The sequence below is a fragment of the Malus sylvestris genome, chromosome 11 (assembly GCF_916048215.2).
Source record: "Malus sylvestris chromosome 11, drMalSylv7.2, whole genome shotgun sequence".
Taxonomy (NCBI): domain Eukaryota; kingdom Viridiplantae; phylum Streptophyta; class Magnoliopsida; order Rosales; family Rosaceae; genus Malus; species Malus sylvestris.
Window position 1 is genome coordinate 14,820,656 of NC_062270.1, and position 25,147 is coordinate 14,845,802.

The following is a 25,147-nucleotide window of genomic DNA, read 5'->3' on the forward strand; positions in this document are numbered from 1 at the left end:
GGAGATTTACTCCATGTTTAAAAACTGCCAAATACATTGCCAACTGTTAAGAGCATGAACTACAAATCTATAAAGTAAAAAGACTTGCAGATAAGTTTAAACAATCAACATTCAACTTATGATTGTTACTGTTTTTTAGCTGGATGTTCACATTCTAATAAGGTATTAAAAGAGATTATAAGCGTGTGTGCTCTTAAACCACCCAACACCATGTATTAATCAAATAATTAACATCTAAAGATGGAGACATGAAACACGAAACCTGCAATTAGATCCCAATCACAAAATGCCAAAAAAAATCCTAATCTAACCATCCCTATACTAATAGCCCATTCGAGCAGCTATTAGCACCTAACCCGCTACTTTGGCAACCCACCAACCCGCCACACCGTCATGTCCCATCCCCTCTCCACCACTCACTATATCTCTCACCTTTCTTTCTTGACATTGCGCTCGGTGCACACAAACACCAAGCCAACCATTGCCGGCCTTTGTCTAAAAGTGGACATAATCCCATAGGTCCTGGCAGAGGACCTAGCTAAATCTCTCTCCCACTCAGTCGAAACCCGTAGCTACCATTTCTCTCCAATCTGTCAGTCCCTCTGTCCCCCTCTTCTCCTCCCCCCAACAACCCTCTGACCGATGCATCACCCACAGCCACACCCACCCGCACCCGAGTCAAAAATTCCAACAATCCTCTCCCTCCAGCCCGTCAACAAATTATGGATTCCGAGGATGTATCTTGAAAACTCAGATGCACATGATTAAAGTTAGTAGATATTAAGGACGTGTACTTAACAGAACAACACGAAGAACGTATGAGTACATTACAAACTAAATGACCATGTCGGCTAGATACTTCTTAAAGAACACCTCCAATCTACCAGTATGATTACTCAGTTTTTGGTTTTTAAATTAATACCCTAAACCTTACATTCAAACTCATTTCGAATGCAAACGAAAAGTAAATGATAAGTCCCGAGCCTTTCTTTCTAGCCTCAACTCAACTCAAGTTCCCAACCTTCACCTTCCAATACAAAGAAACTAACGCATCAATCTGCAATTTCGCAAACATATAATTCAACTAACCAAGTTCTGTGTCCACTCAAATGCACATATTTGAGCTCAATCAAACTTAAATTTGAAACAAATAGTGATGAAAGATCAAACATTTATACCTAGCTTAGGATCCAAACCAATCTCCTCTTTCGCCTCCCTCGTCGCCGTGTCCCCATCGTCCTTGTCCCCCTCCTCTGTTTTCCCACCCGGCAAAGAAACTTCACCTGCAGAAACACAAAACCAAAAATTAAAAAACCAATCTTTCCCATTTCCATTTTATCAATTTCCTCAATTTTTCCCATTTCCAGAAAAATGAGCAAGAAGCTTAAGCAGGAAAAAAATCATAATTTCAACAACCAAAACCCAATACCCATTTAATCATACACGAACGAAAAATCTAAACACAGAGTCACAGATTAACAAACTGAAAACCCAAAAAAAATAAAGGAAACTGACCGTACTTAAGAACAATACATAGAACACAGAGATGCATCCGCAAAATGAGAGAAAACGAAACAAATAAAGGAACCCCCAAAACCAAATAAAGGAACCCTCAAAACCTGACCTAACAGTGCAACAAAATCTGGAAATAATTCACAGCAAAAAGGCAGAAATGATGACAATCTATGCTAACAGTAAAGAATCGAATTAAAAATTGAACTTAGCTTTCGAAATCCAGCCACTCATCCGACATGCAAAAGGGAACGGATGATCGAGAGTGAATCATGGACTGAGGGACCTTACTCGACCCATCATTGGAGCTACATTTGTAGCTTTTGGGAGAATAAAATTGAATGTGAAAGCTGCTTTTGATGTGGCCATTAAGGTGGTGCTTCAGCCACCGAAGCAAAAAAAGAAGAGGCAGAAAAATGTGAGTATTCCATGAAGAAAAAAAAAAGGGTTAAAAAATCAGTAAAAAGAAAAGGCATAAAAATGCAGGGTATTCCATGAAGAAAAATTCAACAATTAAATAATATAGTTGTAAACCTTAGACTCCAATCAGGTCAAGTGTGAAATTTCAAACACAGAGATTTACTTCATGTTTAAAAACTGCTAAATACATTGCTAGCTGTTAAGAGCATGAACTACAAATCTGTAAAGTAAAAAGCCTTGCAGATAAGTTGAAACGATCAACTGTCAACTTATTATTGTTGCTGGTTTTGAGGTAGCGTTCGTATTCTAACATGGTATTAAAAGAGATTATAAGTGTGTGCGCTCTTAAATCAGCCAACACCATGTATTAATCAAATAATTTATATCTAAAGATTGAGACATACAACATGAAACCTGCAATTAGATCCCAATCACAAAATGCAATAAAAAAATTCCTAATCTAACCATCCATATACTAACAACCTATTCGAGCAGCTATTAGCACAATTTACCTCCTTCTCTATTCTTCCCCACCCCCTCTTTAACCAAATAAAAAATCATTTGTCTCACTAAATAAAAACCTCAAATTTGTTTTTTCAAAGCTGCAACAACATCACTAAAAACACCATGTAATAAAAATTTAAAAAAACCAATCCAATTTAAGTCGAGAAGCAAATGACCAAACTTTCTTAATTTCTTCTTAAGCTATAACAATACACCACATCCACAAACACAAAAAACCAAAAATTGGTTCAATTTAAATTTCTTTTTCTACCAGAAATAAAAAATCCTGTGATTTATAGCCATGTCATCAACAGTACCACCACATCTTAAATAAATGAATGACAATATACTGACTGATGCTTAACTAAGAAACCCAAGCTTGAACACAAACCAAGACATAAGATACTCACCAAACTTTTTAAATGGCTCAATTGTTTGCTTGACATGACAACTTTTTCCTGCAATTCGTAAATAAGATCATTAGATGTAGTAAATAAAAATTATAAAAGCAAAATTCTCACCTCAGGTATGCAACAGAGGTTAAATTTCTAATGTAAAAAAAATAAAACTCTTGCATCTAGCGAACCTAGTTAGTCCTCAACACGAAACAAACAGATTTTAAGCAGTTAAATGCACATCCAACTACAAAGAAACCAATTCAAGGCTTAAACCTAGCTTATGACTACACTGAAATGACAAAGAAAATCCATATTAACAAACTGATAGAAACTTGTTTCTCCCTACTAATAATATAGAAAATCTTACTAATGGCCAGGCCGAAACGAATATGAAACAAAAAATCACCTGAACAGAGCCTAATCCAAATACATATTTCTTCATCGAACTCAACCTTTCAACAAAAAGCTAATAAAGGAAAACCAGAGTCATGTTAATTTCCTCATCGTAATTGGGACCAAGCATAATATTCTTTTCATTAAATTTAAGTAACAATATGTCAAATTCATAGATTTCACCTCAAGGGCAATGTTACTTGAGTACAAAGAGCTTCGAAGCCTGCAAATAAAAGCCCCAAAATCTGAAGAAAAAAAAAAGAGACTCCACAAAAGCAAGGATTTTAACACGCCACAATATTTACCTACTACTATGCACAGTTTTTAAAAAATGAGTATAAGACTAACCTTTACAGAGCACCTATGAATCACTTCCAAAATGAGCACAAAATGTGAAACAGCACCTATCCAAAGTTAAAAATCGAAACTAATTAAATCACAATTAGGCAAGAACAACAAAATGCGACAAACAAAATGAAAACACCAAAATGCCTAATTTCCCCCAATCGTCATGTTCAACCACATTCCATCTAATTTTCGGTCCATACGTGCATACCAATAATTTATTAGCTTACTAAAATGTGACAATTTTTAACAAAAAGTTGTACGACATTTAGTTAAAGTGGCCATTTATAAAAGTTTTCGTCTAAAGTTTAGTCATTGGGAAATTATAGGTAATGGGCTACATATTCAAAGGTGAAAACTGGCAGAATAGCCTAAAAAGATAAGTTGAAACAGTATATTAGCAGTTTTGAGAACAATAATAAGGGCAACACAAACCTTGATTGACATCAAACAACAACCCCCTATTTTGAGGAAACATTTTGCATTCAAACCTAAAATCCTTGCCTGCAAAGAAGGATTAAATAGCAAAGCAGACTTTCGGGGGAAATAAAAAAAAGACTATTTATAATACAATAAAAATAAAGTAATTCATCCTCCCCACCATCTCTGTGAGCTTTAACAGAACAAAGGAATCAAATTAAGCAATATATAAATTTAAGTTGACATTCCAGTGTTCTACCTCTAACCTTGGTAGCATGCATGCACTGTAAGTTATAAAGTGAATTAAGCCAAGATCTTCTAACTTCATGATTTTCACATATGCATTAGATGGAGAAATACAATAAATAATCAAATATGTAAGACTCTGATATTCAAAACCAAAACAAACTCAATTACACTTTTAGTTCACTAACCCCATTGAATAAAATCCAATTCAATAAAATAACAGAAAATTAAACAACCCAAAAATCAAAACAACCCCACTTGTAGTTTTAGCTCACTAATCCGTTGGATAAATAGATGCCAAATTCAATCAGAAAACATACAATTAACAACAACCCAGAAGAGCCATCCAAAAACCCAACCAATTAACCAAAAAATACCACTTGTTCTTTTAGCTTAGTAACCAACCTCTACTTGTTTTTTAGTCGTTTATCTTCCTTGTACCTCATACATGAATTTAAAAAATTGCAATAAAGCAGCACATGCAACATGGAATCTGCAAATCGAACGGTAAAGCAGCAGCCTTCAAACCCTTTTCAGTTCAACAAATATCACAGCAACAAAAAAACCTCTATAAGGCAATTAATAGCTAAAACATACAAAAACAGCAGAAAAATCACCAAACCCAATTTTCAATCACTTTAAAGTAGATCGAGAGAGAGATCTTTTCTTCTCAGTGGTTTTCAACCTCTGGGATTGTTGAATTCCTGAAAAGAAAAGGAAAAAAAAAACCATGAACAGAAAATTTAGAAAAAATAAAATAAAAATTCGAAGAAATCGAAAAAATTTATATTGAAGGAAAAAAAAGAATCAATCTTTGATGCTCACGGTTTGGTCAGTGTGATTTCTTCACGTTTATCATCCAATCTGAGGCCAGTAGGTTCCTTCTTACCTGATGACAAATCAGAGGGAGAGCTTTTGGGAATAAGGATCGGAGAGGATTCGATGTTGCAGTCTGGGTGTCGCTGGCTTCCACGATCATCAACCGCACACGCACAAACCTTACCAATCTAAATACCATTTCAGAACTGTCGATCCTCTTCGAATAGATCAATCGATTCCAGAGACAGAGAAATGAGGAGTAAGACGACGGAGGCGAGACCGTCTGTGTCGTTCTTGCGGGGTCTGCGAGTCCCGAAGGCCCCCCATGCTTTTCTCTGACTGTCCCCCCTCTCCCACTCTCATGAAATCGAGGATCTGCAGCAAGGGTGCTGAGATCCCCACTCCTTCCTCTCCCTCTCTCTCTCTCTCGCTCCGTCTGTCTCTATCCATCTCTCAGAGGAAGCATGGCGTGCCATACCCGAAACCCGCACTGAATGACAGCAAAACCTAAACCCACCCCAATCCGTCTCAAATGCACAGGACAAAATTACCCTCCTAACTTTTAATAACTACGTTCCAACCCAGCCCCATATCCCACGGTTTTGTTGTAAATAAAGCAAAATCGAGGGGGGAGGAATTGACCTCAAAAGACAAAATCACCCTCTGAATTTTTGAGAATCACCCCCCAACCCAGCCACATTCGGCTGGCATTGTCGTAAATAAAGCAAAATCAAAACAAAGGTGAATAGCGCCTGCCCTCCCCCCTACTTTAGAATAAGTAATAATGTGTGTGAGCTGGAGGCACTTAATCCGACAAATTGGAAACGTATTGGAAGCTTCGACTGACTCATCTTTCACGAGGGATTATTATCAGTGTATTTTTGTTCTTTGCTCTCAAACGGTGATAATACTTGCTATTATATTTATCATTGTTAAACGATTTTGAATAAAATTTATATCTATTTGTTACATAAATTTTAAAATTTAAACTAATCTAACGATAATGAATAAGATTGCAAATATATATCATAATTTATAATGATGAACAAAACTGCTCTGTTGTTATAACATGGGAGCCAAAAGTGGGTTGCAAATTTTAATAAGAACATTTCTTTATTTGTATTTATTTTTGCGTGAGAATAAAACATTTCAAAAACAATAGTTGTTGTGGGACATATTTAACTGACTAATATAAAAAGAGAAAAGAGAGGTGCAGCAGAGTTTGATGTGATTTTGAGGTGTGTAGTTTCTCACCTTATTGTGTCTATTTATATTAGTAGGAAAAATAAAATCTTTACCCAATAAGTATTACAAATATTATTAAAAATTATAAAATATGACAGAATGCCATAAAAATTTCGTAAGATTTATACAATCATATTCCTAACTAAATCAAAACTGCAACAACAGTAATATTTATCATTTTTGTTTTGTCAGATGGAATACTAGTATTTCTAACACTTTGTTTTGTTTATCATATATTTTGGAAAAATAATTTTGGTGCCCACATGCCAACATCATTTTTGTCAATCAATTATAGAACGTGTAGACATGAAATTCATATAAAAAAAAAAGAAAAAAAAGTAAAAGTAAAAGAAAAAAAAACAAAATTATGTTGTAAGCTGTAGATGGTAAAGTAAATTGGACTATGCTACATAGTTAGAGTTCCATAAAAAAAAAAAAAATCAGTTTGAGGTTGTTGGGTTTGTATTTTAATCTTTCCAAGAGACTTTGTAGTTTCTTTTTCAAGTATGAGTATCCCGCTTTATGCCGCAATGTGGTTAATTATTGGTGTTGGAACTATATGTATTTCTATTTGCTGGTTTGCATGTGATTCTATACATATCATTTTAACTTTGAGAAATATTAAGGAGACTTTTTAAAAGTTGGACTTTTAATGGACTTTTCGTCACTTCATGTTTTTGGCATAATTTTTGTGCCAACATTATAAAAACATACATTGTACTAAAAACATAGTCACTCAATACTACAGTCTGGTTGTATTCCTCTTCACTTTGAAATGAAATGTTTTAGGTTCGAATCTCGTAGATAATGAATTTGATACCAAATTAGGTTGCCCATTATGTGGCTTAGCCAAACTCTCCCTCCCATTAGTGTAAAAATATTGATGTACTAAAAAAAAGGTGGTGAAGAGTCAATTTTGAGAGTCTTCTTAGTATTTCTCTTTTAACTTTGCGTTTGAACTCGTCACGAATGTGGTATGGAAACTGATGAGGGGCGAAAGTTTTACCCATATTTGATGTCTTGTTTGCTTTTAAAATTGATGTCTTACAATTGAAATAATTTTTTTTTGCTAATTAAACGAAATAATTTTTCTATATAATTAAATAGTTGAGACCAACCCAAATGAAAGGTGTTCTCATAATATATAACCTTGATTACGTAAGAGGTAAGATACTCATGTGCTCATATTCCTTGGAGTATCCAAAGAATTATGCTAACTAGATGGACTTGACTTGAGCACCAACCAGCTTAACCTATGTACACTATATGTTTGTCATGATTACTATAAATAGAGGTTTTGACGTGAGGGTTAGAGCATTTCCTTGCAATCGAAATTTATAGAGGAATTTCTCCCTCGTAGCCTTGTCACAAAAATCTCTTTATACGTTCAGTTCATCACAGTAAAAGCGGAGACCTATGGGGAAAACCTAGAGGAAACTCTATGTAGCTAATTCATCGCACGGCATCCTAAGTCTGTACATGAAAGCTCTAATTTTGTGCATTCTTGTTCGTGGTTTGTAGGATCATGTAGGAGGGCTTGTAGTCTTAAGGCGAGGAGCAAACTCGGTGTATTCCACCAAGTAAGATCCTAATCTTGAGTTACATGTATGTCACGAATATATGCACGAAAATCACAATATCCATCATAAAAAACTCAAATCACGTTATTTTAAGTGGTTTGATTTTTAGGTGTTTATTAATTGGGATGTGTTCTTCCATATGAGATGAACTTATCCTCAAAATGTCATGCAAAAAGATGCTACAATTTAAGGGTGTGTTTGTTTGGCCTCGTTAAGTTTCACTAGATTGGCTAGGATTACTAATTAATGAAATCCCATGTTTGTTTGCAAGGGGACTAGGTTTAATGAGACCAAAGGGGACTCGCCCAGACTAAACGCCTCACTAGGCGGTCTTAGCGAGCCCCGTCCCCCCTCCCTAGAAACTGGGTGGATTGCTAAGACCAACTCCGCTTTGCCCCTCCTCTGTTCACCCCTTCGTGAGTTCTCCACTTTGTATCTGCCGACTCCTATTTTTATTTTATTTTCCAGATAACTCATCTTTCAACGAAGCTGCCATGGATCTGTGGTCAGAAACTCATTTCCCAGAAAACCCCTCTTCCTAGAAAACTCATTTTCTCTCAGAAACTCGTTCTCTAAGAAATTCATTCCATGGAGTTTTGTAAACCCATTTTGTGGAATTTTGCAGTCTCTCCCTTTTCAAAACCAAATTCAACTCCCAAAATTTGAACCCAGAAAATCCAAAAAAGTCAGAAACCTAGAAAACCCAAAAAAGCTAGAAACTAAGAAAACCTAAAACCAAAACCAGATCCAACCCCCATCTCCCACCTTCGAGCTAATCACATATGCACCCCGCCTTAACTCCTAAATTTTCATTCTCTTTCTTGCTCTTTGGTTTTATTTTAAGAATTGCAATGGATTTGTTAGGAAACAAAGAGGCAGAGAAGGAGATTGCAAAGTGGCAGAGAGAGAGACTTTGCAAATTATCTAGGTTCTCATCTTCTGAAAAGTAATTGGCAAACTTTTAGGTGAAACATTAACTAGGCTTCTAAAAATTAAATAACTACTAAATAATATTTTATAATATAAAATTTGTTTGTTTATTGTTTTCCAAGATAAAAGTAAATTAAAAATGATAAAAAAATAATTTGGATCCTAAAAATAATTTAGTATATAGTTTAGTCTAGACACTTCACTATCCTTATCTAGTTTAGTCCAAGCCAAACCAGTTCAACTTAGTCCCGGAAGTTAGTCCAGTCCGAAATAGCCTGGTGCAACAAACGCACCCTAAGTGAACTCACATATCCTGGCGACAATTGGAGGCATATCGGGCCATATTTTTAGACACCCATGGCAAATGAACAACCTTACAATTAATATTTTTGTATTTTGTTTTGAGAAAATGTAGATGGTTTTAGAGTTATTTAAGAAAAGCAGTTTCTTGTTTCGGTACTGAATTTTTATTTAAAGTATCATATTTATTTAAAATATCATGTTATTTATGCTCTAAAAACACTACCATTGATTTGGATTGATAATATATCTTTATTTGGAATGATTATCTCTTTCATTGGAATTTATATTCTCTTTTTTTTTATTAATTGATTATTTCAATTATAATACAATCTTTAGAATATTTTGTTGTGTAAACCACCATGTGACCAGTGGTTGGAGACCAATTCTAACCCCATCTTTCACATGGCACGTCCTGATTCGATTCGCGAGGGTGGCGAATAGCATGACGGGATGGTGAATCGCACGATGGTAGCCAGGGGAGGTTGAAATGCCTATGTGAGTCTTCCCATGCCCCCTGAAGTGTGGATTGCCTTGGCGACGCCACCAGCTGGTCCTTTTTTAGAAAAAAAGAAAAAAAAATTTGTTGTGTGATTATTCTTTTGTTTTTAGATGAATGAAAGAAACCAAATTATTCTTGTGCTTTTAGATGAATGAAAGAAACCAAAAACTCTTTTATAGTATTCTTGATTCCTAGTTATTATCAGGGCTTTGATACTCGTATCATTTCTTCTCTGGGAATCCAATTTATTCCTCGCAAGGCACCAACTATCCTTTATGTGCTTTGGTCTTCTTCTTGGTTTCCTTGGATTAAACTTCATACAGATGGTTTGTCTAAAGGAAATCCTGGTCGTCTTGCTTGTGAAGGAGTTTTTTGGGATTGCCATGGTCAGTTTCTTGGTGGTTTCTGCCAAAGGATTGGTAACTGCAACTCTTTTTATGCAGAATTATCAGCAGTTATTATTGGTGTAGAGTTTGCATATCAGTATGGTTGGCATTGTCTTTGGTTGGAAAGTGACTTTCTAGTGTTATTTCTGTTTTCCAATCAACTGATTTTGATCCTCCTTGGCCTCTTCGTACAATGATCTATTTGTTTGGACCGCACTCACATATATCGTGAAGGAAATGTAGTTGCAAATTTTTTTTGCTAACATGGGCTTGTCTTCTCCAACTTTGGTATGGCATGATTCCCCTCCGATTACGGTTCGTGCTGCTTTATTTTCAGATAATATGTTGGCTTTCCTAGTTTCCGCTTCTTAAATTAATATTCATCTTGGCATACAGGTTTGTCTCACTTTCTTTTTTTTCTTTTCTTTTTCACGTTCCTTGTTCTGTTTTGCAAGTTTAGAACTTCAGGTTCTGCTTTAGATGGGTTAGGTTTCATCCCCCCCCCCCCCCCCCAATTTTCCTTGTATCTTTGTTGTTTTTGTTTCTAGAAGGGTAAGGTTTATGTCCACCCTATTATGAAACTATAATTGTGGATGCCATATATGGATTCATAAACTTGCCACCCAAAGTGGATGTTTTAGGTGAAATAGTAAGTGTGGAATCCATTATGTAGTAAGTGTGGTAGGTTTTGATTTGATATTTTGCCTATTCATTTGTCTATATAATGAAGGCCAAAGTATGAGAACAACACATCAATAAGATGAAGTTATGGAGGGAATGAAAGAGAGGAAGAAGATGGAAATAATAGAGAGAGTCATCCTTATACTCCTATTACTCTAGATAATAAGGAAAGTACTACTGCTGCCCCAATGACGTACTCCACTTACACTGACTGTTGGGGAACCTCGTAAATATTGTGTCTTATTTCATTTATTTCACTACACACATACCGCCAATTTCACAACACGTTATTAGCATAAAAAGCTCTTGTGTCAAAGGAAAGCACAATGCCACAAATCCGATGAAGCACTACCTACCTCTCACCTCTGTCAGTTGAAATCTCACAGAAGAAAAAAGCAGACTCAAAAGCCGTAGAAAAACTAACAGCCATGCAAACAGCGTCTGAACTCCAACTTCCAGAAATCTGATTAAAATACATCATTCTTGAAAGTTGTTCATTCGCCTAGTACCTAAAACATATCAAAATTTCAGAAAAATCAAATGGTGTGATCGTTGCAGATGTTTAAAAACCAATCCAATTTCTAATCTGCAGAAAATTGGACAGCCATCTTATGAGTATCAAAATTCCATTTTCAATAGCTCAGTTCGAAATTGTTTCTTCACAAAAGTTGTTCTTTTTCCTCTTGTCCATATTATACTAAAATTTGAGTCAGATCTAACAGTTTGATCATCTCATAAGGTGCATACACTACTCTTGACACCAAAATTTACGGGAACCGTTTCGACTCCTTCGAAACTCACCGGAGGAGGAACACAAACTGGGACATATTGTTACTGTCACTTCCTAGGTAACTAAAAAGACTTAGAGTTGTGAAAATAAAACTAAAATAAAATAAAAGGGATGAAACAAAGGAAGTGGCATACAAAGAAAAAGAAAAGAAGAATAAATGATGGAGACATAATCATCACTTTTTTTTTCTTTCTATTTTTGACATATTTAAATGAATGGTACTGGTTCAAAGCTATTGTCACAAGTTTTATTTACTTAAAGACAATTTATTTACCATGATTGGAATTACTGTCTATTGCTTTAATTTATTTATTGTACTTACATTTTGTTATAATGAGTATATATGGAACCTGAAGTTTCTTGATCCTCATCATATAAAATGATTGGACTTGAAGTTCCATCATATAAAAGATTGGACCTGAAGTTCCTTAGTCATCATCATCATAAAAAAAAAAAAAATAAGGCATAAGGTCCCTTGATCCTCAGAATACAATAAGATTGGACATGAAGTTCCCTGATAAGTACCATAGATTTGAAATGCCGCAATGCCACAACTTATTTGTAATATAGGGCATAAGAGCCTCAGTCCATAGACTTTAAATAAGGACCAAAAGTTCCTTGATTTGTATAAATGATGATATAATCCATGTACAATTGAGTACATGCATGAATTCCAAAAATATGAATTAAAGATATTATGAATAATTATGGACTAGTCCAACCAAAATGCGAATCATTTCGATATTTTATGGTCTTAGTTGATGCATCTACTCAATGGTCACATGTTTGCCTATTGTCTACTCGAAATGTAGCATTTGCGATACTCCTTGCTCAGATAATTAAATTACTAGCACAATTCCCAGATTATCCTATTCAACTTGATAATGCTGGAGAATTTACTTTTCAAACTTTTTATGATTATTGCAAATCTAGGCATTGATGTTGAATACCATGTTCCTCATGTCCATGCTCAAAATAGTTTAGCAGAGGCAATTATTAAGCAGCTAAAATTGATTACCCGTGCTCTTCTCATGAAAATGAAATTGCAGGTTTCTACATGAGGACATGTCATTTTACATGATGCATCATTAGTTCGATTGAGAATTGTTGCCAACCATCAATACTCCTCAGTACAAGTCGTGTTTGGGCATTAGCCAAACATTACACGTTTACGAGTTTTTTGGTTGTGTTGTCTATGTGCCTATTACACTATCACAATGTACTAAAATGAGGCCTTAGCGCAAACTGGGAATTTATGTTAGATTTGATTCACCATCTATCATTCGATAATTGGAACCCTTGAATGGGGACATGTTTACTGCTAGGTTTGCGAATTGTTACTTTGATAAGACAGATTTCCCATCATTAGGGGGATAAAAGACTGTTCCAGAAGAACGATGAGAATTCACGGAGATGTACCCACCTTGTCTTATTTTAATTCACGAAGTTATAGGTTCCAATAACTCAACTCTCGGAAGTGAAGATTAAAATCCAAGCTCTATAACTCTCAAGAGGAGATTATGATTCGCATCCTCTAAACTATGATTGTCCTGGAAAAGGCAATATAATGCCCTTGAAGAGGCAATAGATATCTAAAGAAATGAAAAGCTTTTATGCATGCGCATGCATATGAGAACATGGGATCATGGATTGATGATAACTAATAGTAATTTACAAGTAGCTACTATATACTAGATTCATCAATGAGGTATGTTGATATTGAGTCACGTTCTTTTGTCAGTCGATGAAAGGAAAAATTATTGGTAAAAATGTAGGGGCAATTCCATTACAATTTTGCAAGAACATGGAAAAGTGAACCTATATATAATACAAATAGTCAAAGTATGTTGAAACAAGAAGGTTACATTTGGGCATTTGTAATACAGTGAGAACACTCACAGGATATGTCACAATGTTACTAATTGAAACCTAAAATTATGATATACTCCTATAAACGAGTTCATATGAATGGAGAATTATAAACGAAAGGTTGTGAGATGCCCACATCATATCTCCATAAGTAATTCCCTCAAGTATACATGGGAGAAAATTGTTTTGTATAAGTTCCAAAAGGGTAATGTGTCATGAAGTGTAGAGAATCCATGAAGTATTCAAGTTGCTTGAAGTAAGTTTCAGAAAGGTAAAGCACAAATTATGTACTCAATACCAATGGATGATATAAGTTGCCTTAATGAGTTTTTTAATTATGATATTGTTGCAACATACTAAATCTCTTGCAATAGTTCATGATATTAGATTGTGACTCCTGAAGAATCTTTTTAAAGATTTAAGTTTTAAAAGAAATATTATCTCGAGTTGCAGATCGAATAATATGCCAACACTACTCTTATCATTTACAAGGTGAGTTACAACTACAAAAAAAAAAAAAAAAAAAAAAAAAGAAGGAAATGAGCTTTCACAAAGGTTGCTCATGTGAAGTCCAGTACTTGGCAAAACCCTAGAAGAGGGAGGCACTAGATACTAATCATGTGGAGCCTCAGTATGTGGCGGAACTTAAAAGGGGAAAGCATCAAAGGTTGATCATTTGAAGCCTCAGTACTTGATAGAACTCTAGATGATGGAGTCGATAGGTGCCTTTGGAATAAAGTTTTAAACCTCTAATGGTCACTTCGAATCTGACTTTCAAATTCCTACAGCTGGTATAACTTTCTTTTCATGCTCGTCGATTAATTATTTGCAAGCATGTGCAACTCTCTATTCTCGTGCTTGATCCCCTCAAATTTCTTGTCTAAGGCTTGCCACCTCAGCCATTAATGATTAAACTTGGTGAGTTCGAGCAAATAGACGTTGACCCATATTGGGTACAGAGCTCGCACACTGAATACTGAAAGCCAGAGAGTCTTAAATAGCTAATTCATCATACTGTTTTGAAAGTATCCTTTTATCCTTGTCTAGCTAGCGGCTATATCATTCTTCATCATAGAATCCCCAACCGTAAGAGGACCGTTAGAGGAAGATGGTTGCCAGAAATTATTCTAAGAAATCATATCTGCATCTTCTACAATATTGAAATCAAAATAACGGTAAGATAGGCAAGCCATTTTTAGAAATGATGAAAGAAAATGAGGTCGGATAAAGAGAAATCTCAGAGGCAATTTTCACAAGAAGGCAACTTTCTGAGAGTGTTTTTTAGATATAATTGATGCCTTTGAAGAAGCAATGTATAACCATCTTCGAATTTCAAAAGCAAGATTTCCTGAACAAAGTTTGTTTGCATTTCTCATATGCAATCTCATTTTTTTGGATATCACGAGCAACTTTATCAAGGATCTCTGACAAAGTTGAAATCCGTGAATTTTACTTTTTCAACTACACCATTGTTGCTAACAAGCGTAAAGGAAATGGTCCTAACAACACGATTACCTGTTATTAGGAAATCCCTATATATGTCGACCTCTGTCCTTCATGGCAAGGCAAACCTGCAAGGATGCCTCACTATCCCTACTCTCTGAGAATGCATCTTCAATAAAGCCTCTTGAATACTCAGCTTTCTTCTTTTCCGGTAATACCTCTTCAACCAAGTCTTTCAAAATGTTTAACTCATTTCCTCAGCAAGAAAATAGTTTTGATTGAGAAGTTTTATATCAGCATCAAATTCTTCAAGAGTAAAAGTATCTCATATTATGAGAATTGAAAGCAAAAGTATCTCGTATCATATTTTTTTTCTCTATCTTTTTCTTTGCCCTTGCTCTTACTTGCAAGACAAGGAGAAAGAGAGCAATCGATTGGAATCTGAAATCAAATGTCCGATCTGAAACTGATTGCTAACATTGCATTGCTCTCGAGTAGTCATCTTCAACTGTTGTTAGGTCTCAAATTTCCACAACAAACACCTCAGAACAATTGATATGATGTTGGCTTTTTACACTGAAGCTGTCAAGCATGGATGAGCCACTAAGAAGTGATGTTTTGAAAGATTATTTAAAGGCAAAGTTTGCACTCCACTTCTGCTATGTAAGAGACTCAAGCAAAAGAATCAATGATGAGCCTACATAAGTTCAAGTATTGCATCAACACGCATCATCCTAAAGAATTTGAAATCAGGGGGAGCATCCACAAACAGATCAAGATTTTAACAAGGCAATTGTTGTTGATATATTGGCATCTAGGGAGAGTGTTATGAAATTCTAATTGTGGATGCTACATATGGATGCGTAAACGTGCCACCCAAAGTGGATGTTTTAGGTGAAATAGTAAGTGTGGTGTTCTTTATGTAGTAAGTGTGGCATATTTTGATTTGACATTTTACCTATTCATTTGTCTATATAATGAAGGCCAAAGCATGACAAAAAAACATCAATAAGATGAAGTTATGGAGGCAAGGAAAGAGAGGAAGAAGAGGGAAAGAATAGGGAGAGAATAAGGAGAGTTATCTTTGTACTCCTATTATTCCAGATAATAAAGAAAGTACTACTGCTGCTCCAAAGACATACTTCAGTTGCACTGATTGTTGAGGAACCTCGTAAATATTGTGTCGTATTTCATTTATTCCACACATAGCGTTGATTTCACAACACTCATTTTCATGTATTTTTTTTATCCTTTTTTCTTCTATTACGAGGGGTTAGGTTTATGTCCCTCTTGACTAGGTGTACAATTTTTTCAATATCAATAAAATTCTTCTCATACTGTCGAGGTTTAGAAAAAAATATACAAATCAAAATTCCGGACAATGAATCTTTAAAAATTATTTTCTGACGGATCAAATAAAAGGAGATAAGAGGAACAAGACCATCACCTTTTTAAGCTCTACCTTGACCTTCAGGGTTGTTTACCCAAACGATCTCTCTACACCTTCTAAACAAGATGAGTGATGAAATTGACAGAGAAGCGATAAGCAAGCACACTCTAGTTAGAGGCCAATTTTGATGTTAGGGATGAGAAATCTAATATCTCCTCTCTTGCGAAAATACTTTCTTAGAAGTCCCTTTAAAAGCTCACTTTTGAAAACTCTCTTTATTTTATTTTTTTTTTAATAAAAGTGCACACTTGAACCAGCACACCCAAAGTGCGTAAATATTTATAAAGGTTTGTGTCACAACACAAAGCCTAGAAAATATCTTCTCAAAATCTAGTCATATAATATATTTGGGCCTTATTTCAGTCAGCATGTTGGAGGCACCCAAGTCCTCAGCATGTTCGAAACATCCTATTTGAATGGTTATAATTATGTCATGTCAACATCTTTTATTGATTTTTTTTATATAGAAATAATAAGACATAAAACAAAGTGTGAGATGAGGGGAGGAAAGGAGGTTCAAATGGTGTTGAAGGATCAGGAGGCTGAATTAAGCAACAAAAAGCTCGTGTTGCTTGCGAGACAAGTTTTGAAAGAATAAGGGTTTGAGCAGCACCCTTTTCTCTACTGCAATGATGAGAATGTTGATGCTACTGTCTTGTGGCAATCTCAGACTAACTCAAGCCTATGAAACATATACCGGCTATGGTCTGAGTTTTCAAAAAAATAAAGTATATTATTTATTTTTTCATTGTACAAAAAACGAAGGCACTGAAATTGCTGCTTTCTAGTGGCAACTACAAAGCTCAAGTTTATCAAAATCGTCTGTAAATCTGTTGTTTCTTGTTCATCTCAATTCGGCATCTATCGAGTTCTTCAGTTGAATAAATTTTGTATTCGTTACGTCAATATTAAAGAACAATCACAGAGCTTCTTCCATTTAATATTCAAGAAAACAATGTAGCTATACAAAACTAAAATGAAAAATGTATCCAAAGCCAAACAAAATTACACAAAATGTATGAAACCAAAAACAAAAAACACGACAAAAAGAGAGGACAAATTTTGTCTCTCTAACTTTAACTGTAATATTGTACACTCAACTATCTATTTAACATTTTGAAGTTACAGTGAAATTTCTTATCTCCTTTGGAAGTTAAGGTACTTGATGCCGTAGGCAAAGACGAAGAAGAAGAGGAGGACCCAACCAAGATGAGCGATGACAACAGGGATCAGAAAATCGTAGTCAAAACCTAAGTAGCTCTTGAGGAATACATCAATTCTTTGTTGTTCTTGAATTGGACTACTGACCTCGGTCTTCATGTCACCAACTTGAGATGTGAAGATACCGTAAATTGTCCAGGCAACGGGTGAACCCCAGTAGTACCACCTCCACCAGATAGGAATTAGCTGCAGTATTAAGATTTATATTAGGTATACAACAGTAATAGAGATGATCTGTAACAAGGTAAATAGCATTTAAAAGAACTCGAAATGAGAAGAACAATCGAGTTTGAAATGACGTACCGGCCTGGGAATGAGGAAGCCTGAGAACAAGTTCCAGAAACTCAAGAAGAATGACATAACAATTGCAGCAATTTGATGGCCAGGAGTCAGGGCAACAACCATCATTCCGTACATAGAGAAGTAGGTAAAGCACATGAAGACGAAGTAGTAGAAGTACAAAAATTTCTCCACCTTGAAAGTGTACCCGATCATGAAAAACAGAAGGCAGGAATAGATGAAGGTTTGGATTGCAACGTAAATTGTCTCAATAGCCACCTACAACACACCAATTTACAATATATGTCAATAACAAAGATACAAAATTCTAATGATTGTACAAAATCAAGCACATAATAAACATGTATGGCTTTCAATAACTTACCTGAGCAAATGCATAAGGCAACTCTGAATACATTCCAGCTGCTCTTTCACGATAGAAAACTGTTCGTTCAACTGCAACCACAGATTGCACAGCAGATGCATTGCTAGCTCCAAGGAAAAGGACGGCAGAATAGGTAGCTCCCAAAAGATTGATCAAGTCTTGTTGTTTGTGTCTGTTCACAAGAATATATAAAGTTAAACATTGTATAAGTAGCAATGTTTGGAGAAAACATGCAACTGAATCACATTTCAAAGAAAAATGTGTGAGAAAGATCAAGCTGAAAATAAAGTTCTTGAACTTACATCTTGTCTCCTTTGCCCCAGAAGATAACACCAAATAATACTCCGATGCAGATTGTCATGAAAAACCTAATGGCATTGTATCGTGAGTTTCTCCAGTACGACCAATGTTGTTTCCAGAAGCATGCCTTGCATTGTGTTACAAAGCTTTGGGAGTATTGGGTAGGGAAATAAAGATCGTTGGAGCCTGGTTCTGGCATGCTTAGTTCCTTGATAAGTTCTTGATTTCTCCTGAACAAACGAAACAAAAGGGATGAAAAAAAATAAATTAGTCCACACAGACAAGTGGATAACAACGATAGAAATGAAGAGAAAACACAGCTGCATGCAACTTACCTATATTGATGAGAGTTCGCAAATATTTCTGCAAAGTCCACATCATTTTGAGCCTCAACAGCAGCCGAGCTGACCTCCAACATCCAGGTAGCTGGATTGTAACCCTCTTTGATCTTTGCAACCCCTGGAATAGCCTGCAAGATATTTTGTATTAGTCAAACAATTAATCTCGCAGAGTAAAATGCATTTTGGATTACAGGAAATTGACCGGAGTGATTCAAGTAGAAACTTACCTCAAAGTATTCAACAAGTTTGTGAGACTGGCGACCTAGAGGACCGGCATAAATCACCTGCCCTCCTCTTTTCATCAAGAAAAGCTGCAAGGCAAAATGAAATCAAGGTGAAATACCGTAAGAGAAATAATGAAAAATTATACTGGTCACAGATTGAAAAATCAGTTTGTACCTCATCAAAAGCTTCAAAAATGTCAATGCTAGGCTGGTGAATTGTGCAAACAACAGTTCGTCCTGTATCCACGGTGTTTCTTACAGTACGCATAACAATGGCGGCTGCTCTAGCATCAAGACCTGAGGTCGGCTCATCCATGAAGATGATGGAAGGGTTGGCAACCAATTCTACAGCAATAGTGAGCCTCTTTCTCTGTTCAGTTGAAAGTCCATCAACTCCCGGAAGTCCAACTAAAGCATTTCTCAATGGGTTAAGCTCAACTAAATCCATAACCTCACCAACAAACATCTGCAGAGTGGAAAGAAAATAGATAAATGAGACTCAGCATATATTTATGGGAATGGAACAATTTATGAAGAGAATAAATGCTAGAGTTGCTAAAAGTATTTACCAATGGAAAATCAGGAAAATACCTTTCGTGTTTCGGTCTTGACATCTTTAGCAAGACGCAGCCAGGCAGAGTATAGGAGAGACTCATATACAGTAACAAATGGTGAATGAATATCAGTTTGTTCACAGTAACCGCTGACTCGAGCAAATGTGGATTGGTTCTTTGGGTAACCAGAGATGGTAATACTTCCTTCAATGTACCCGCCGGTCTTTCTTCCAGCTAAGACATCCATCAAGGTTGTCTTTCCAGCACCGCTGACACCAACTAATGCAGTCAAAACACCAGGCCTAAATGCACCATTGACATCTCGTAGAAGTTGGAGTCGGGTCTCTTCAATCCCTTGGCTCTTCATTTCCTGGTAAAGACACAAAGAAAGTTAGCCTAAACAAAATGACTTTGGAAAATGATTAAATTCTGGCTTTGCTTGTTTAGAACTTCAAACTTCGGAGGAAAAGAAGTACTTACGGCAGGCATATCCACATAGTAATTCACATGGTTGAAAGCGAGTGAGAGGGGCTGGAAGGGTAAAACCATTCCTCGTTTGGCTTGATTATTTCCTTGAGAATTTCTTACTTGCATATCAATACCTGTTATTGATCATTATTTATTAGATGAAGAGAATAATTTGATAGCGAGGCTACTTTTCGAGATGTAAAGCATGTGCCATCTTTTAGAAACAAACATCCAGGTTAGGATCCACAAGAAATAATATTTTTACCTTCTGGGTTGGATCGTCGCTTCTTATTCCCTTCAGAGTCTTCATCATTCTCAATTAGAGTTTTAGTTTCACTTAGAGCTGAAATTGAGATAATAATAAAACAGATAATCAGCACTTGAGCCATTTCGGTATCAATACCTCATGACAGTAGAAAATTATTAACTTACGATCTAAGTAGGTCAGTGCAGCAATAAAAAGAAGATTGAAGAGAACAGTAAATCCGAAGAGCGCGCCAATACAAGTCCAATACCATGTCTCCGTAGTAAACAGTCCTCTTTCTCTCAGAAGTACCTTTCCAACTGTGTTTTCAGAGGCACCGACGACAGGCTGTGCAAAGGGATTAAAACTTTCATTAAGCTCAACCAGTTCGATTTAGATATGAAACTGTTATAATTATTATTAAGATATAGTGAGAATTATATATACGCTTCAGTGAACTTACTTGACTCCATCTTTTATCAAGAAACTCATTGATAGCAATTGCATTTTGCCCATACATCATAGGTGAAACATAGTAGCCCCATATCATCCATGACTTGATGTCATCTGCACAATGAGATGGGACATGTGAACATTTGATAACACGTGGAAGGGGTATCAGTCATCAATGCAATTATTTAGAAATCTGTACGGTGCTGGTATCAAATTTGTAAATGTCCTAGCTTACTTCGACAATGAAATGAGAAGGATTTCTAACCTTTAGCGACGACAAAACCTCCAAGGACAAACACCAGTAGCAATGTAAAGGAACCAATTGTACTTGCAACAACCTCTGTTCTTCCAAGGGCAGCAATAAAACGGAAAAGGGAAAGTGCCACCTGATGTACACCGAAGAAAGCCAAAAACTGTTTGAAGAACCTGAACACATATGCATAAGTCAGATTGAAGAATAACCTGATTGCATATCTTTCGTAATTTATTTAGCAGCACAAAAATAAGGCTTTCGAGAATGATATGACTGATAAGATTGAAGCTTACCTACTGGCCGCAGGTGCAAACCCGATTGTGTAGTATGTTAAAACAATCCATATCCCAGATTCCATCAGTGAAATGGGGATTCTGGTTAGTGAAATGGGCAAGCCAAAAGCCCATCCAGGATAAAACAACGCATCCCTTTGTTTAAAGAACACAGGAATCCTGAAAACTGTCATTGCAAGCTCTGCCATTCCGTTAAACATGACGTTAATGAGACTGAAAAACAGTGCTCCCCAGAATTTTGCCGAATCTTCTGCTTTTCCAGCTTTCATTTCCGTTCTTAAGAATACCGTCAGAGCAATTGTAGCCATGATTGTTATCTGCGTAGTTTTGAATATGTACACAAAAGAGTTACGCTTCATCAGCAACCATTCCCTTGAAAAACATGCCTTGAAGAGCTCCATATTGGATATTCCATACTTATCCGTCACTAGAGCAGCAGGATGGACTGATCTTTTATCGTAAGGAACTCTTAGTTCTTCCACAAGACGTTGGCCAACATGAAAAGTGGGGAAAGCTCGAACGAAATCAGATACTGAAACATATCTGTAAGGTTGGTTCTTCTTAAACCAGTATTGCTCTTGGTCCTTCTTTGATGTCACTTCTTGCAAGAAGTCTGCAACACCTTTTCTGTCAGGGCATCTGAAGCCTATAAATTCGAAGAACTCAAGCACATTCTCGCGTGGACCGTGGTACACAATCTGACCCTCAGAAAGAAGCATAATGTCATCAAACAGATCATACGTCTCAGGTGCAGGCTGCAAGAGAGAGATCACCATTGACACTTCCATAATATGAACCATCTGCTTCATGAACTTGACAATCTGAAAGGTTGTGGAACTATCCAGCCCCGTTGATATTTCATCCATGAAAAATGCTTTCGCAGGTCCAACCAACATTTCTCCTGCATACACAATAGACATTGCGGATTAGAATACCAGGTAATAGTTTTGTATCTTAACTATCATTCCTGTCATGCGAAGCAAGACTAACAACAGTTTCTTAAAAGTAAAAGTGCCAGTTGACAGAAACCAGATTGGTGCCTAAGTTTATACAAAATATTAGAAACATTAAACGTGCAAAAATGATACTGTCGTTATCTTAAACATGTCCAAACACAAATAGAAAGCGTAATATCGTGGAATAACTCAAATGACATCAGTAACATACCAGTAGTTACACGTTTCTTCTGTCCACCGGATATACCCCTTCTCATGTCATCACCCACCATAATGTCAGCACAGATATCAAGTCCAAGTATCTGTCAGAAAAATTAAAAGACGTTAGCCTTGTACGATAAGAATGATAGAACAAGAATGCAATCTTATGATTGAATCAACAAACCTTGAGAACGTAATCTGTGATCAAACTAGTTTCCTGGCCAACCATAGATGTAGCTTTCATGAATGCATCAATTTCAGGATCCGGTTTGATACCTGAATCTTTCTCCCGTCTAGACAACTCTACCAGCAAATCATACCTGGTTCCAACTCCCAGGCAACGTCCAGAGAAATCCAATGTTTCACGAACTGTCATCTCACCATAATGAAGATCATGTTGGCTAATATAAGCGGAAGTTCTCTGAGGCACAAATTCATGGAATTCATGGCCACAATAGGTCACGTTCCCAGTTACCTGTTTATAACACAATTTGTCAGTACATTCGAAAATGTATACATGTACCCCGCATTAATCAATTGGATAACTCTGGTCAAATGTAAGGAGATAGAGAAGATGACAAACCCTTAGATCCTTATCGAGTTTGCCAGCAAGTGCTTTTAGCAGTGTTGTTTTTCCTGACGACGGAGGTCCAAGAAGCAGCGTCATCCTGTAAAACAAAACAATAAGCTTAGGGATGAAATTTAAAAACAAAACTACTTCACCTGAGAAGCATACCAAAAGAAAGCTTCCGTCTTCTTCTGACAGGAACATGAGTTTGTTTTTTATGATTAACTAGTTTTTCTTTCATTGATGAAATAAAACTTACACCGGTCCAGTAAAGATTTTAGATATGCAAAACATGAGCGTACCTTGACGGTTTAATAACACCGCTCACATCTTCGAGTATCTTGACAACTCTTTTCTTCGATTGTGAGAGTCCAATCAATCCAGCTAGTCCCTGTTCGCGAGTATACAAATTTAGAAATCTAAGATCCGCTAGCAAAGCGTTATACTAAGAAGTAAGGTTCGGTATTAAAAGACTTTGAGACAATACCTCAAGCTGGTTCAAGGTGGAATTGAGCAGAGTTGGAAGTGCTCTGGTACCAACATATGCATCTCCCTCAATTGATATATTCTGGAATCTAACCTCAACCTTAGGAACCTCAATGCCAACCCTGTTTCCAAATTCAAGAAACACATTTACAAAAATAATTCATGGATAACGAGTTTGATATCAATTTACTCCCCCACCCCTTATGTAAATATATTGTTGTATCAAAATAATATAAGTTTCAGATCGAAACCATAGTTCTTTTCCTTTTCCCCAAAATTTAAATCCAACTTTTTTTTTTCCTATTGATTTTCTCATCAACCAAACAAACTACACAGAACACAAACCTGTCATTTCTGGCTCTGAGCCTCTGCAAGAACCTTTCATTGTCATCCTCCACAACCTTAAGTATGCTCTCCATCAACTGCTTCTTGTCTTGCGCCCCAAGATTCGCGATGTCGACTTCTTCAGTTACAAACCTCCCATTGCTCATGGCCTGCCTCAGCATCCCCCTCCTCATCCTATCATATGTGGGCAACCTTTCTATGGCCGCCCACTTGAGCTCCTCCTCCTCATCCACCGCCTGCTGCCGCCCGCTCCGCTGGAACACGTCCGGCGCGTTCCACATTTCCCGAACACTAGTCGACCGCCAGCTCCGCCGGCTGCTCGACTGCCTGGCCAGACTCGACTGCCTGGCCAGATCATCTCCGGCTAACGCCGCCGCCATTTTTTTAACTCCCGGAAACGACCAAATCACTCGAAACTCGAGATTTCAATGATTGGGTTTGACAAACACAACCAAGTCAGACGAACCCAGTTTCAGAAAACCGATTGAACTCCTATGTTCAAAGTTGCTTGGACTGACCAAGTTGAAAATTTGATGATCAATAAACGAATGGATTTTTGTTTTTATTCTTTGTCTTGTCAAAACTCTTCACACTTTGCTTCTTGGTTTTTGGTGAAGTTTGAAAAAATGCGGAGAGAGAGAGAGACAGAGAGAGAGAGAGAAAAAAAGAGATAATTCTGCCATTGGAAGTAGGTCAGCATTATATAGACTAGCAAAGTCGCAGCAGGACAAATAAGAAGAGAGAGAGAGAGTCGTCCCTCTCCAACTGTATTTTGTCTTACATTAATTTTTAATTGATAATATTATTATTTTAATTTCTTGTGATGGTTGAGGATGGATGCTTAGTCAAAACTCGGACGAATTCCATCGGTTCATGCCGTTGTTGGGTTCGGCAAATGTGCGGAGGCACAGATATGACCAACTCCACCATCCCATGCTTCGCGCCTACGATATGTTATTGTACGATGGGTCTGGTTGTCTGTACTAAAAAATTTCAAACCTATACCGCACTAGACACAAAAGGGTGATATTCGAGAGTGACGTGGTATAAAAATTCAACAAATACGCACTTAACACAGAGGGGTGTGATCTGAGAGGTATTTACAAATGGTCACGGCTACTACAATTTGTTTTTTTAGTACATCGATATTTTTATACTAAGAGAAGAGGGAGTTCGGTAAAGCCATACAATAGATAGTCTAATTTGGTATCGAATTCGCTATCCACGAGATTCGAACCTAAGACATTTAACTTCCAAGTGAAGAGAAATATCATCAGACTATAGTACTGAGAGGCAATCGGCTACTACACTTAAACACTCTTTTTACCATCATCTTGTTAATA

General features: G+C 36.5%; 2 protein-coding genes and 1 pseudogene across 4 annotated transcripts; all 3 read right to left on the minus strand.

The window, feature by feature from the left end:
• Positions 1-1,178: 1,178 nt before the first annotated feature.
• LOC126591463 (uncharacterized) lies at positions 1,179-4,905 on the minus strand. Of its 3 annotated transcripts, none has more exons than XM_050257159.1 (5): positions 4,836-4,905; positions 4,008-4,076; positions 3,576-3,631; positions 2,847-2,894; positions 1,179-1,891 (listed from the first exon to the last, which is right to left on the minus strand). In XM_050257159.1, exons 2-5 carry the CDS (start codon positions 4,048-4,050, stop codon positions 1,721-1,723), a joined length of 318 nt encoding a protein of 105 aa, XP_050113116.1. In that variant the 5' UTR covers positions 4,051-4,076; positions 4,836-4,905; the 3' UTR covers positions 1,179-1,720. The 3 variants fall into 3 exon arrangements, with proteins under 3 accessions (XP_050113116.1, XP_050113115.1, XP_050113114.1); XM_050257158.1 differs by having other exon boundaries at positions 4,856-4,900; XM_050257157.1 differs by lacking the exon at positions 4,836-4,905 and adding an exon at positions 4,644-4,731.
• LOC126591462 (uncharacterized) lies at positions 4,733-5,522 on the minus strand (annotated as a pseudogene).
• An 11,619-nt stretch (positions 5,523-17,141) lies between these two features.
• LOC126590307 (pleiotropic drug resistance protein 2-like) lies at positions 17,142-24,473 on the minus strand. Its single transcript, XM_050255792.1, has 20 exons — positions 23,805-24,473; positions 23,461-23,581; positions 23,276-23,364; positions 22,989-23,073; positions 22,590-22,880; positions 22,416-22,506; positions 21,249-22,149; positions 20,968-21,128; positions 20,713-20,816; positions 20,438-20,597; positions 20,271-20,348; positions 20,018-20,139; positions 19,575-19,907; positions 19,159-19,449; positions 18,987-19,070; positions 18,754-18,887; positions 18,421-18,648; positions 18,119-18,290; positions 17,758-18,012; positions 17,142-17,640 (listed from the first exon to the last, which is right to left on the minus strand). Exons 1-20 carry the CDS (start codon positions 24,182-24,184, stop codon positions 17,371-17,373), a joined length of 4,350 nt encoding a protein of 1,449 aa, XP_050111749.1. The 5' UTR covers positions 24,185-24,473; the 3' UTR covers positions 17,142-17,370.
• Positions 24,474-25,147: the final 674 nt, after the last annotated feature.

Coding starts and splice junctions, on each gene's coding strand:
- LOC126590307 (XM_050255792.1), bottom strand. CDS start 24,184: ATGGCGGCGGCGTTAGCCGGAGATGATCTGGCCAGGCAGTCGAGTCTG. Junction 23,582..23,804: donor CTCAGAGCCAGAAATGACAG/GTTTGTGTTCTG, acceptor ATTTGGAAACAG/GGTTGGCATTGAGGTTCCTA. Junction 22,150..22,415: donor GAAGAAACGTGTAACTACTG/GTATGTTACTGA, acceptor TTGTGTATGCAG/GAGAAATGTTGGTTGGACCT.
- LOC126591463 (XM_050257159.1), bottom strand. CDS start 4,050: ATGTTTCCTCAAAATAGGGGGTTGTTGTTTGATGTCAATCAAG. Junction 3,632..4,007: donor GTTGTTTGATGTCAATCAAG/GTTTGTGTTGCC, acceptor AACTTTGGATAG/GTGCTGTTTCACATTTTGTG. Junction 1,892..2,846: donor TGAGCCATTTAAAAAGTTTG/GTGAGTATCTTA, acceptor CGGTGGCTGAAG/CACCACCTTAATGGCCACAT.